General features: G+C 56.4%; 1 protein-coding gene and 2 long non-coding RNA genes across 3 annotated transcripts; all 3 read left to right on the top strand.

The window, feature by feature from the left end:
• On the top strand, positions 1-852 carry LOC117594391. Its single transcript, XR_004575672.1, has 3 exons — positions 1-34; positions 348-602; positions 794-852. It is a non-coding gene; the product is annotated as an uncharacterized LOC117594391 (long non-coding RNA).
• Positions 853-871: 19 nt separating this feature from the next.
• On the top strand, positions 872-8804 carry LOC114828697. The gene is made up of 3 exons (XR_004575671.1): positions 872-889; positions 6959-7072; positions 7190-8804. It is a non-coding gene; the product is annotated as an uncharacterized LOC114828697 (long non-coding RNA).
• A 385-nt stretch (positions 8805-9189) lies between these two features.
• On the top strand, positions 9190-12255 carry LOC117594428 (vegetative cell wall protein gp1-like; the record flags this gene model as incomplete). The annotated part of the gene is made up of 4 exons (XM_034291981.1): positions 9190-9425; positions 9480-9655; positions 9706-9767; positions 11119-12255. Coding segments are annotated over exons 1-4 (1611 nt in total), but the record flags the coding sequence as incomplete, so codon positions are not given.
• Between the last annotated feature and the right edge of the window lie 361 nt (positions 12256-12616).

Genomic DNA, 12616 nt, shown 5'->3' with positions numbered 1-12616 from the left:
CAATACTTTGGACAACTACTCCTGTTCATTGAAGGTAAGACATTACTGAAAGACACCACGAACCGTATGTGTTACAAAAAAGCAGGATATTCTTTAAATAAACCTGATTTAATTACTTATAAAACACGTATTTGAACAATGGTTATATGACAATAAAATACAGCTACAATATTCCTCATAACTACACTAAACTGAGTTGCGCTGAGCAGCACTGCGCTGGTCTGAATCATCTACCACCTAAGAAAGGACCATTACCAAACAATTATTAAACTGCATTTTAATATACAATCATAGCTTCTTTAGCTTTCTATAATGGCTGTAGGGATCCTTATTTAATTCCTCCACAGCCCCAGTGTCCACTCCTGATCTGACCACTAAGTGTCTGACTGATGGAGAGATGAGGGTGTCCTGCTCCTCTAAGGGGGATTTTGTCCAGTTTAACTGGACTCTGATTGGAGATCCACTGCTAGACACTGAGAGGACTGTTGGTAATGAGACAAACACCATAACTCTGAAGAAAGGCTGGTCTGGAATCCTCACCTGTCATGTCAGGAACCACGTCAGCAACGCTAACCACAGCATAAAGATATCACATTGTCCTGGTAAGATTTGGTTACATTTACTGAATTAAACAGACAGATGAAACAATATGACTGATTAATGATCATAATGATGATTATAATAATGATATATACTTATCAATGAAAATGTTTCTGTTTAGAGACAGCCCTATCCATTCATGTACCAGGATTCAACTAAGACATGTCATTTCTCTTTGTTTGAACCCCAACAGGGCTTAGATTGGCTAACTGCATCTTAAATGGGACAAATATATTGGAGTGGGTAAATGACCCTGTCAGTACACGGTGCCCCAGTATAAATGTCACTGGTAATGGCCCTGGGTTTGACTCCCTAAAAACCTCCCGACCCAGCAGTCACACCCAGTGTCTGAATAACAGCACTCATACAACAGACCCTCAGAGCATCTGAACTTTCACATTGTTTTATGAGAATGTCGTTTTTAATTGATAACTCACCTCAGCCTCCACCCCACTGTCCCTGTCATCTCTGACTCCCCTGTATCTGGGTCTGACTCATTCTGTTATATCATCTCATCTCATCTTCATCCGCTTATCCATATCGGGTCGCGGGGGCAGCATCTCCAGCAGGGGACCCCAAACTTCCCTTTCCCGAGCCACATTTGCCAGCTCTGACTGGGGGATCCCGAGGCATTCCCAGGCCAGTGTCGAAATATAATCTCTCCACCTGGTCCTGGGCATACCCCAAGGTCTCCTCCCAGCTGGACGTGCCTGGAACACCTCCCTAGGGAGACGTCCTGGGGGCATCCTTACCAGATGCCCGAACCACCTCAACTGGCTCCTTTCGGCGCAAAGGAGCAGCGGCTCTACTCCGAGTTCCTCACTGAGCTTCTCACCCTATCCCTAAGGGAGAAGCCCGCCACCCTTCTGAGAAAACCCATTTCAGCCGCTTATACTCGTGATCTTGTTCTTTCGGTCATCACCCAGCCTTCATGACCATAGGTGAGGGTAGGAAGGAAAATTGACCGGTATATCGAGAGCTTTTGCCTCCACTATAGCTTTTGCCTCCACTATAGAGGGTGTGTTAGTGGGATTTAGGAGTTCCTCAAAGTGTTCCTTCCATCGCCCAATTACCTCCTCAGTTGAGGTCAACAGTGTTCCATCCTTAATGTACACAGCTTGGATAGTGCCCCGTTTTCCCCTCCTGAGGAGCCTGACGGTTATCCAGAAACACCTTGGTGCCGACCGAAAGTCCTTCTCCATGGCTTCCCCAAACTCCTCCCACACCCGCTGTTTTGCCTCTTTCACAGCAGAGGTCGCAGCCCTTCGGGGCTGTCGGTACACTGCAACCGTCTCCGGGATAACATATCCTCCTTCTTCAGTCGGACGGCTTCCCTGACCACTGGTGTCCACCAGGGTGTTCGAGGGATACCTTTCCCTTGATGCACCTAAGACCTTTAGACCACAGCTCCCCGCCGCAGCTTCGGCAATGGAGGTTTTGAACATCGACCACTCAGGTTCAATGCCCCCAACCTCCACAGGGATGCCAGAAAAGCTCCGCCGGAGGTGTGAGTTGAAGATCTTTCGGACAGGGGCCACCTCCAGACGTTCCTAGTTCACCCACACTACCTGTTTGGGTTTTCCCCGGTCTGTCCAGACTCTTCCCCCACCCCCTGACCCAACTCACCACCAGATGGTGATCGGTTGACAGCTCCGCCCCTCTCTTTACCCAAGTGTCCAAAACATGCGGTCTCAGATCCGATGACACGATCACAAAATCAATCATCGACCTTCGGCCTAGGGTGCTCTGGTACCACGTACACTTATGAGCATCCTTATGTTCGAACATGGTGTTCGTTATACCACTCAAGTTCAGATCAGGGAGGCTGTTCTTCCCTATCATGCCTCTCCAGGTGTCGCCATCATTGCCCATGTGTGCGTTGAAGTCCCCCAGCAGAATTATGGAGTCCCCTACTGGAGCTGAATACAGGACTCCATTCAGGATCTCCAAGAAGGCCAAGTACTCTGCTGTTTGGGGCATATGCACAAACAACAGTCAGAGATCCCCCCCCCCACAACCCGTAGGCGTAGGGAGGTGACCCTCTCATCCACTGGGGTAAACTCCAACATAGCGGCACTCAGCCGTGGGCTTGTGAGAATCCCGCCCGGCGCCTCACACCCTGGGCAACTCCAGAGAAGAATAAAGTCCATTCCCTATCCAGGAGTACAGTTCCAGAACCGAGACTGTGAGTGGATGTAAGCCCCACCAGATCTAACTGATAGCGCTCCACCTCCCTCACAAGTTCCGGCTCCTTCCCCCACAGAGGAAGGAGCCTGCCCCTGCCGCCCGGGTCTGGTCCGTCGAGGACCCTGGCCTTCACTGCCACCCATACGGCAGCGCACCCCACCCCAGCGTTTCCTCCCACGAGTGGTGGGCCCATAGGATGGAGAGGGGGGTGCCACGTTGCTTTTTCGGGCTATGCCCGACCGGGATCCGTGGCAAACCCGGCTACCAGGCGCTCGCCGGCGAGCCCTCCCTCTGAGCCTGGCTCCAGACGGGGGCCCCGGGCTTCCTCCGGGCAGGGTAACTCCTCCTCTTCCTTGTTTAAACATGGAGTATTTTTGAAATACATGGAGTATTTCTGTTATATCAGTCAAATATAATAGTCAAATACACAACAAACATTTCCTCACAAGATCAGACCTTTAATGCTTAGGTTGTCTCCTTTAGTATTGAACATGCAAAGTGCACATTATATGTCTTTTGGAACATAATAAAAGCAATGTACTAAATAAGTTATTTAACTTTCTTGAAAATAAACTGTAGACCATTAGTCTAAACAACAGGTAAGTTTTCACTAGCATTATATAATTACACAGATCCAGGGAGCTATTTTGTAGTATGGTTTTTTCTCACTCACCTCAGAGACCATCCTAATGTCCTTCTGATTACAGTTCTCTGCCTCTGGGTCAGCTTCACTCTGCACAATGCACGAGGCGGGCAGAATCAGCGTATCATCTACCCGCCTCACACCCGCGTCGCACAACCGAGACAGCGCGTCTGCCTTGGCGTTTTTCGTACCCGGCACGTATGACAGTGTGAAATCAAACCTGGGCAAAAAACAACGCCCACCTGGCCTGACGAGGGTTCAGTCTCCTCGCCGCCCGGATATACTCCAGGTTTCGGTGGTCAGTCCAGACTACAAACGGGTGTTTCGCTCCTTCGAGCCAATGTCTCCAAACAGTCAAGGCGCTAAACACAGCCAACAGCTCCCTATCACCGACGCCATAGTTGCGTTCTGCCTCACTGAGCTTCCGCGAGTAAAAAGCGCAGGGGCGATGCTTAGGAGGGGTACCTGATAGTTGGGATAACACAGCACCTATCCCTACCTCAGAGGCATCCACCTCCACTATGAACGGCAGTGACGGGTCGGGGTGAGCCAAAACCGGGGCAGAGGTGAACATTCTCTTAAGGGTGCGAAATGCCTCGTTTGCCTCGGCCGTCCAGGTGATCTGGCTCGGCCCACCCTTCAATAAGGAAGTGATAGGAGCTGCTACCTTGCCGAAGCCCCGTATAAACCTCCGGTAGAAATTGGCAAACCCAATGAACCGCTGTACCGCCTTAACCGTGGTAGGAACGGGCCAATCACGCACGGCTGACACACGATCAACTTCCATTTCCACCCCATCGGCGGTAATTCGAAAACCCGAGGAAGGAGACGGCTCGCTGGAAGAACGTGCACTTCTCTGCTTTAGCGTACAGGCCATGCTCCAACAGCCGCCTCAGCACCCTGCGAACGAGAGACACATGCTCAGCACGCGTAGCGGAATACACGAGGATGTCGTCGATGTAAACCACAACTCCGCGCCCCAGCATGTCCCTAAACACGTCGTTCACAAAGGACTGAAACACTGCCGGGGCATTCATCAACCCATACGGCATCACCAGGTATTCGTAGTGCCCCGTGGTGGTGCTGAAGGCCGTCAACCACTCGTCTCCCTCTTGGATTCTCACCAAGTTGTACGCGCTCCTGAGGTCCAGTTTCGTGAAGAAGCGCGCCCCATGCATTGACTCAATGTACTGGGAAATAAGGGGGATGGGATATGAATAACGGACCGTCAGTTTATTCAGCACCCTGTAGTCAATGCATGGTCGCAAACCCCCATCCTTCTTCTTCACGAAAAAGAAACTCGAGGAGGCGGCCGAGGTGGAACGGCGGATCTGCCCCTGCCGCAGGGACTCGGCCACGTAGGTCTCCATCGCTGCCGTCTCAGCCTGCGACAGGGGATACACATGACAATAAGGAGGCACAGCGTCCCCCTTGATATAGCACAATCCTCGGACCGATGTGGTGGCAAACGACTTGCCATGGCCTTAGAAAAAACCAGCGCTAAATCGGCATATTCCGGGGGAATGCGCACTGCGGAGACACTGTCTGGACTTTCCACCGAGGTCGCACCTACGGAAACACCTAGACACCTCTCCTGACACCCCTGAGACCACCCTGTCAATACTCTCTGCGACCAGGAAATAGTCGGGTTGTGTCCCGACAACCAGGGAAGACCCAGCACCACAGGGAAAGCAGGTGAGTGGATAACGTGGAATTCAATTTGTTCAGTATGGGCGTGCTGTACGATCATCGTGATGGGCACCGTGACGTTCTCAACGAGACCAGTGCCTAGTGGTTTGCTGTCTAAGCCCGTAATGGACCTAGGTTGAGACAATGGCACCAGCGGAACGCGCAGTCTCTGTGCGTAACCGCTGTCCATAAAATTCCCAGCTGCGCCTGAGTCTACGAGCACCTTACACTGGGAGTTAGTAGGAAAATCAGGGAAGGCCACCAAAAGTGTCATGTGCTTCGCAGAGAGCCCTGACAGTGTGTGTGGTCTACTCACCTGAGTCAGTGTAGGGGTGTCAGGCTTCCTCCGCTCGACCCTTTCACGCTGGAAACAGTGGGAGGCAGAGTGTCCCTTCCTCCCACAAAAGGAACACTCCCTAGACCGCACCGTCTCCCTACGTGCGGCGCCTCCCACTTCCATGGGTTCAGGTCTGGCGACGGGGTGTACCGGAGGGGGCTGATCATTCCCGGTGCGTCCGCGGGTGGCTAGCAGATTGTCCAGCCGGATCGCCATGTCGACGAGCTGGTCGAAGGTCAACATGCATCCCGGCATGCCAGCTCCCTACGGACGTCAGGCTGTAAGTGGCACCGGAAATGATCAGTAAGTGCCCTCTCGTTCCAGCCCGACCCCGCCGCCAGGGTCCTGTACTCCAGGGCGAAGGCCTGCACGCTCCTTGTCCCCTGCCTGAGGTGCACGAGACGCTCGCCGACCTCCCTGCCGTTGGGCGGATGATCGAACACGGCCCGGAAGAGGCCGACAAACGCCCCGTAATGGGCCAACTCTGGCCCGTTAGTGGACCAAACGGAGTTGGCCCAGTCCAACGCCTTGCCCCTCAGGCAGGAGACAAGGGCAGAGACCTTCTCCCTATCCCCCGGGTGAGGGCTGATGGAGGCGAAGTAGAGCTCCAACTGGAGCAAAAACCCAGAGCACTGGGCAGCGTCCCCGCCGAATCCCTGGGGAAGGCTCAGTTGTATGGTCCTCCTCGGCGACGGTGGAGACGATGGCAGGGGCACTCCAGCCGGGTTGTGTGTCGGGGGTTGCTGCTCAGATGGCAGCCTCGCCTCCAACCGCCGCATAGCTTGGACCATCTCTGTCACGGCCTCCCCCAGGGACGCGATCATGCTCCCATGCTGATGGATAAGGTCGCTCCCCGCTGACTCCATACTCAGGTGTGGTATTCTGTCACAGGTGTGTCAAGGTGCGTAAATAAGGGAGCCAAACACAGGGAGGTAGTTACTCTTCTTTCTTATTAGAAAAATATGGCTCGCGTAAAACAAACAAGAGCGCAAAAAGCGTGGGACTGCTACGCAATACAAACACCAAATATAGAACAATACCACACAAAGACAGCCAGAAACACAGGAACTTATATAAGCGATCTAATGAGGGAATGGACACCAGGTGTGTGCAATAACAAGACAGGACAGTGCCGTGGGAGGAGGAGCGGCGTGGCTAGAAGGCCGGCGATGACACCACGTCGGGAGGGGTGGCGTGCATCCTCCATGCGCGTCCTCATTACAGGGGCCAAATTTTCCTTCCTTGGACATCTGGGAAAACATTTCCTTCCTTGGACATTCCTTGACTAATCCAAAAAAAAATATTGACAACACAGGTTAACAGAAAAGCTAATCTTTGGGTGAACTCAGCAGAAATATCATTGAGTGGTTATTGTTACTGAAGTAAACTCTTACTGCAGCAACTTGTGTTACATGTTTGTCACTGAGAAATTTCTTAACTTACCTTGTACAGCCGTTATTTTTGTTGATTTGATTAATGAGTTACTTCACTCTTTCCCCCAGCACTTTCCTTCAATGTGTTTCTTTATGTGAAACTTGGGGAGGTCTTCATTTTGCTGACAGTCTGTGTAGGATCATACTGGTTTTACAAGGCGAAAACCACTTCTACAGTACAAGGTCCAGTATAAAACATGTACCTTCAATTAAGAGTCTGTATCTTTGTTTGATAAAGTATTTCATTTTATTCTGCTTACCATGCCCTATTGCTCACTCTATCTTTGTCCCTCTCCCCAGATGATAATAACTAGTGGGTCTGAAGTCTCTTAAGTGGACCAAGATGGAAAATAGCCAATGAAACTCTATGAAAGTCCATGAGTTGAGCAACAATGCAAATGTAAGATTTATTTAATCAAAACAGCAGATCTGGGCCAGGTTTCTCAAAGCACTAAGAGGATCGCAAGATGCTCGTAAGTGCCTTGTGCCTTTTCCGAAACCATTGTTACTTAAGTGGCACGTAACATCGCTTGTTAATTAACGAGTGCTCCGGACCACTCATTAGTCCATATTTACCGATCTTAACAGGCATTTTACTGGTATGTAAAACAAGAAATAGGCTAATTAAGAAAAAGTGTTCAAAATGTACTGTTCACGAGTCTGAAAGCCTGCATTGTACTGCTACTATATTTGATGTATACAGTGGTGTGAAAAAGTGTTTGCCCCCTTCCTGATTTCTTGTTTTTTTGCATGTTTGTCACACTTATATGTTTCAGATCATCAAACAAATTTGATGATCTTATTTCAGTAATCTGGCTACGTGCCTGATCACCTTAAGACCCATAATACAGGCAACCACGCACCGCCATCCAAAATATTCATTAGCAAATGTAATCTTAATCATAACTGACCTCGACAAATGGACATTATTATTACTACCGGATCTAGTATTACAGTTTACTGCAGTTCTTTGTGTGATTTGTCCAACTGGTGTTGCCGTACCCCAGCTGAAGTCAGTAATGGACTGCTGTTGGTAGGTACAATATCAAACACTGGACTGTCTCTCTATTACATTACTTTCAATTGGTTAAAAAGTGGAAAACTAGAATGTAATATGAGTGTTATGTAGGCTATATCACTGTTGATTCTGATAGTTTTAATGACAACGTCCATATGTCATTTGCACTGGAACTGTAATTGTGGAAAGAAATAATATTTTGCTAAAAAGTGTGAGTAACTGTATGTGGAAACAAATGTTTTGGATTAAAAACGGGCCGATTTGCAAAGTCTAACCATCATTAACGTTAGCTATCATAGCTAAGTCACCTGGAAAGTTAATTAGCCACATTTTAGAAAGCCCATATGAAGTCTGAGTAAAGTGTCAATCATGTATGTTGCTCTGCATGTGTAATTTATATAGACAGTAGTAGCTTTCATTTATTGCTGTCAGGGTCGTGGAGGAAGGGCAGAGGCAATCGGATACATCCTTTTAATGTTCTTCTTTGAAAACAAAAGGAGAGGCAGACCGCAAACTAAAGCAAATAACGCAAACAATGATCCACAAAGTAAGGAAACCAAGGACAACTTAAATAGAGTCCCCAATTAGAGGCAACACAGGGCATCTTCCTCTAATTGGGGACAATCAAAACTGCAGCGCAGAGATGTCTAGACGCCCCCAGCCAGGCAGTGACAGTATAATGCGCGGGGAAGGGGGAGGCTCCGCCCCTGGAGCAGGATGCAAGCGTGTTATGGAAATTCTCATACTGATGTATACTTAGTCCTAAATGGGTTACTAGTTATAGGTACTGAGTCCCCATGTTTAGATAAGAAAAGGAACGTAGGAGAGGGGGATTTAGTATTTGTTTAGGGTCATTATTGACTGGTATCCACAGATTATAGGGTTACTCATAAATCTTTCAACTCTGTATAACCCTTTAGAGTATCTGTTTTTTTGTCACGTCCCGGCTGTGCCCCTAGCCATCTCTGCGCTGGGCTCGGGGCACAGCCAGGACAGGACAGGAGGTGGCCTTTAGCCACCTCTACTCCTTTTTTTTGGTTTCCCCAATTGGAGGCAGGTGTTAGTTATTGCCTCCAATTGGGGACCCTATTTAAGTTTAGTTTGTTAGGCCCCAAGGCGTGGTTCATTTTGGTTTTGTTTGTCCTGTGTAAGGAATACCCACGTCACTGGTTGCTGCCTTTTTGTTTTGTTGGAGTCCTTCTTTCCTTTTCATTAAAACATGGATAACCCTTGTGACCTTCAGTCTGCGCCTCTGTCCTTCAACCACCACAGCCGTGACAGAATGAACCACCAAAAAAGGAACCGCAGACGCACGAGGAAGACCCGCCATGGCCACAGGGACAACTCCCTGTGGTTGTGGGAGAAGCCAGAGACGCCGGAGGAGGAAGCTCGGCGTCTCTGCGCTTATTCCGGCTACGCCCCTCCGGTACACCCGTTGAGAGGGGAGTATGCCTGGAGAAGCGATTGGGGGGCTGACTCCCTCTCCCCGGACGACGAGGAGGTGGTGTATGGGAGAGTGTAGGAAGACCCCCCGGAGGCGCAAACCCGGAGGTCGCCCCAAGACTTTTTTAGGGGGGTGCTATGGGGCGTGGACCAGTGGGGTGATGTCAAGCCCCTCAGCCGGCAGGAGGAGGGGGTCGTCAAGGAGCTCCTACAGGAGATGCAGAGGACGGAGAGGACGGGCCGTAGGAGAGGAGGCCAGAGGAGGAAGCAGCAGCCCGTGCCTCCTACCAGCCACGGGTTGGATGGTACGAGTGGTCCCCTGTCCAGTCGGCGTGCCCCACTCCCTACTCCGCAGCCTGCTACTACCCCGCGGCCTACCCCGCGGCGCCCTGCTTCCCCCGCTGCCCGGGAGCCGCAGCCTGCGCCGCCAGCGCCCCCCGCTGCCCGGAAGCCGCAGCCTGCGCCGCCAGCGCCCCCCGCTGCCCGGGAGCCGCAGCCTGCGCCGCCAGCGCCCCCCGCTGCCCGGGAGCCGCAGCCAGCGCCCCCTGCTGCCCGGGAGCCGCAGCCAGCGCCGCCAGCGCCGCCAGCGCCCCCCGCTGCCTGGGAGCCGCAGCCAGCGCCCCCTGCTGCCTGGGAGCCGCTGCCAGCGCCCCCTGCTGCCTGGGAGCCGCAGCCAGCGTCGCCAGTGCCCCCTGCTGCCTGGGAGCCGCAGCCAGTGCCCCCTGCTGCCTGGGAGCCGCAGCCAGCGCCCCCCGCTGCCTGGGAGCCGCAGCCAGCGCCGCCAGCGCCCCCCGCTGCCTGGGAGCCGCAGCCAGCGCCGCCAGCACCCCCTGCTGCTTGGGAACCGCAGCCAGCGCCGCCAGCGCCCCCCGCTGCCTGGGAGCCGCAGCCAGCGCCACCAGCACCCCCTGCTGCTTGGGAGCCGCAGCCAGCGCCCCCCGCTGCCCGGGAGCCGCAGCCAGCGCCGCCAGCGCCCCCTGCTGCCCGGGAGCCGCAGCCAGCGCCGCCAGCGCCCCCTGCTGCCCGGGAGCCGCAACCAGCGCCCCCCGCTGCCCAGTGGCCGCAGCCGCCAGCGCCCCCCGCTGCCCAGTGGCCTCAGCCGCCAGCTCCTCCCGCTGCCCAGTGGCCTCAGCCGCCAGCTCCTCCCGCTGCCCAGTGGCCTCAGCCGCCAGCTCCTCCCGCTGCCCAGTGGCCTCAGCCGCCAGCTCCACCCGCTGCCCAGTGGCCTCAGCCGCCAGCTCCTCCCGCTGCCCTGTTTTCGCCGCCGCCAGGACCCGCCGTGGACTGGCCGCCGCCCGGGCCCGCGGATGACTGGCCGCCGCCGCCCGAGCCAGCGGATGACTGGCCGGCGCCGCCCGGGGCCGTGGATGACTGGCTGCCGCCGCCTGAGCCCGCGGTTGACTGGCCGCCGCCGCCCGGGGCCGTGGATGACTGGCCGCCGCCGCCCGAGGCCGCGGATGACTGGCCGCCGCCGCCCGAGCCCGCGGATGACTGGCCGCCTTGGCCCGCAGCGCCTTCACCTGCCCAGGAGCCCCCGAATCGTCCCACGGCGCCCTCGCCTGTCCCGGCCTCAGCGGCGCCCTCGCCTGTCCCGGCCTCAGCGGCGCCCTCACCTGTCCCGGCCTCAGCGGCGCCCTCGCCTGTCCCGGCCTCAGCGGCGCCCTCGCCTGTCCCTGCCTCAGCGGCGCCCTCGCCTGTCCCGGCCTCAGCGGCACCCTCGCCTGTCCCGGCCTCAGCGGCGCCCTCGCCTGTCCCGGTTTCCCCGTCTCCTACTCCTCCGCCGGCTCCTGTTCCTCCACCGGCTCCCCTGTCTCCTATTCCTCCGCCGGCTCCCCCGGCTCCTACTCCTCCGCCGGCTCTCCCGCCGGCTCCGGACCCTCCGCCGGCTCCCCCGGCTCCTGCTCCTCCGCCGGCTCTCCCGCCGGCTCCGGACCCTCCGCCGGCTCCCCCGGCTCCTACTCCTCCGCCGGCTCTCCCGCCGGCTCCGGACCCTCCGCCGGCTCCCCCGGCTCCTGCTCCTCCGCCGGCTCTTCCGCCGGCTCCTGACCCTCCGCCGGTTTCCCCGTCTCCTATACCTCCACCGGCTCCCCCGGCTCCTGCGGCGCCCTCGCCTGTCCCGGTTTCCCCGTCTCCTACTCCTCCGCCGGCTCCTGTTCCTCCACCGGCTCACCTGTCTCCTATTCCTCCGCCGGCTCCCCCGGCTCCTACTCCTCCGCCGGCTCTCCCGCCGGCTCCGGACCCTCCGCCGGCTCCCCCGGCTCCGGACCCTCCGCCGGCTCCCCCGGCTCCTACTCCTCCGCCGGCTCTCCCGCCGGCTCCGGACCCTCCGCCGGCTCCCCCGGCTCCTGCTCCTCCACCGGCTCCTATTCCCCCGCCGGCTCCCCCGTCTCCTATTCCTCTGCCGGCTCCTATTCCTCCGCCGGCTCCCCCGGCTCCTACTCCTCCGCCGGCTCTTCCGCCGGCTCCGGACCCACCGCCGGCCCTTCCGCCGGCTCCGGACCCTCCGCCGGCTCCCCCGGCTCCTGCTCCTCCGCCGTCTCCTGCTCCCCCGGCTCCTGCTCCTCCGCCGTCTCCTGCTCCTCCGCCGGCTCTTCCGCCGGCTCCGGACCCTCCGCCGCCTCCCCCGGCTCCTGCTCCTCCGCCGGCTCCTATTCCCCCGCCGGCTCCCCCGTCTCCTGCTCCTCCGCCGGCTCTTCCGCCGGCTCCTGACCCTCCGCCGGTTTCCCCGTCTCCTATACCTCCGCCGGCTCCCCCGGCTCCTGCTCCTCCGCCGGCTGTCGACCCTCCGCCGGCTCCCCCGGCTCCTGCTCCTCCGCCGGCTGTCGACCCTCCGCCGGCTCCCCCGGCTCCTGCTCCTCCGCCGGCTGTCGACCCTCCGCCGGCTCCCCCGGCTCCTGCTCCTCCGCCGGCTGTTGACCCGCCGCCGGCTCTCCTGTCGGCTCCTGTCCCTCCGCCGGCTCTCCTGTCTCCTGACCCTCTGCCTCCCCGGCCTGTCCCTGCGGCTCCGCCTCCCCGGCCTGTGCCGGCGGCTCCGGGCGCTGAGCCTCCGCCGGTCCGGGTGTGGTCGTCCCGGTCTTGCGGTCGGGAGCCCGCTCCTTTGGGGGGGGGTACTGTCACGTCCCGGCTGTGCCCCTAGCCATCTCTGCGCTGGGCTCGGGGCACAGCCAGGACAGGACAGGAGGTGGCCTTTAGCCACCTCTACTCCTTTTTTTTGGTTTCCCCAATTGGAGGCAGGTGTTAGTTATTGCCTCCAATTGGGGACCCTA

Source organism: Esox lucius, chromosome 4 (genome assembly GCF_011004845.1).
Source record: "Esox lucius isolate fEsoLuc1 chromosome 4, fEsoLuc1.pri, whole genome shotgun sequence".
Classification (NCBI taxonomy): Eukaryota; Metazoa; Chordata; class Actinopteri; order Esociformes; family Esocidae; genus Esox; species Esox lucius.
Note: the sequence above shows the minus strand (reverse complement) of the source record. Positions and strands in the feature narration are given on the sequence as shown.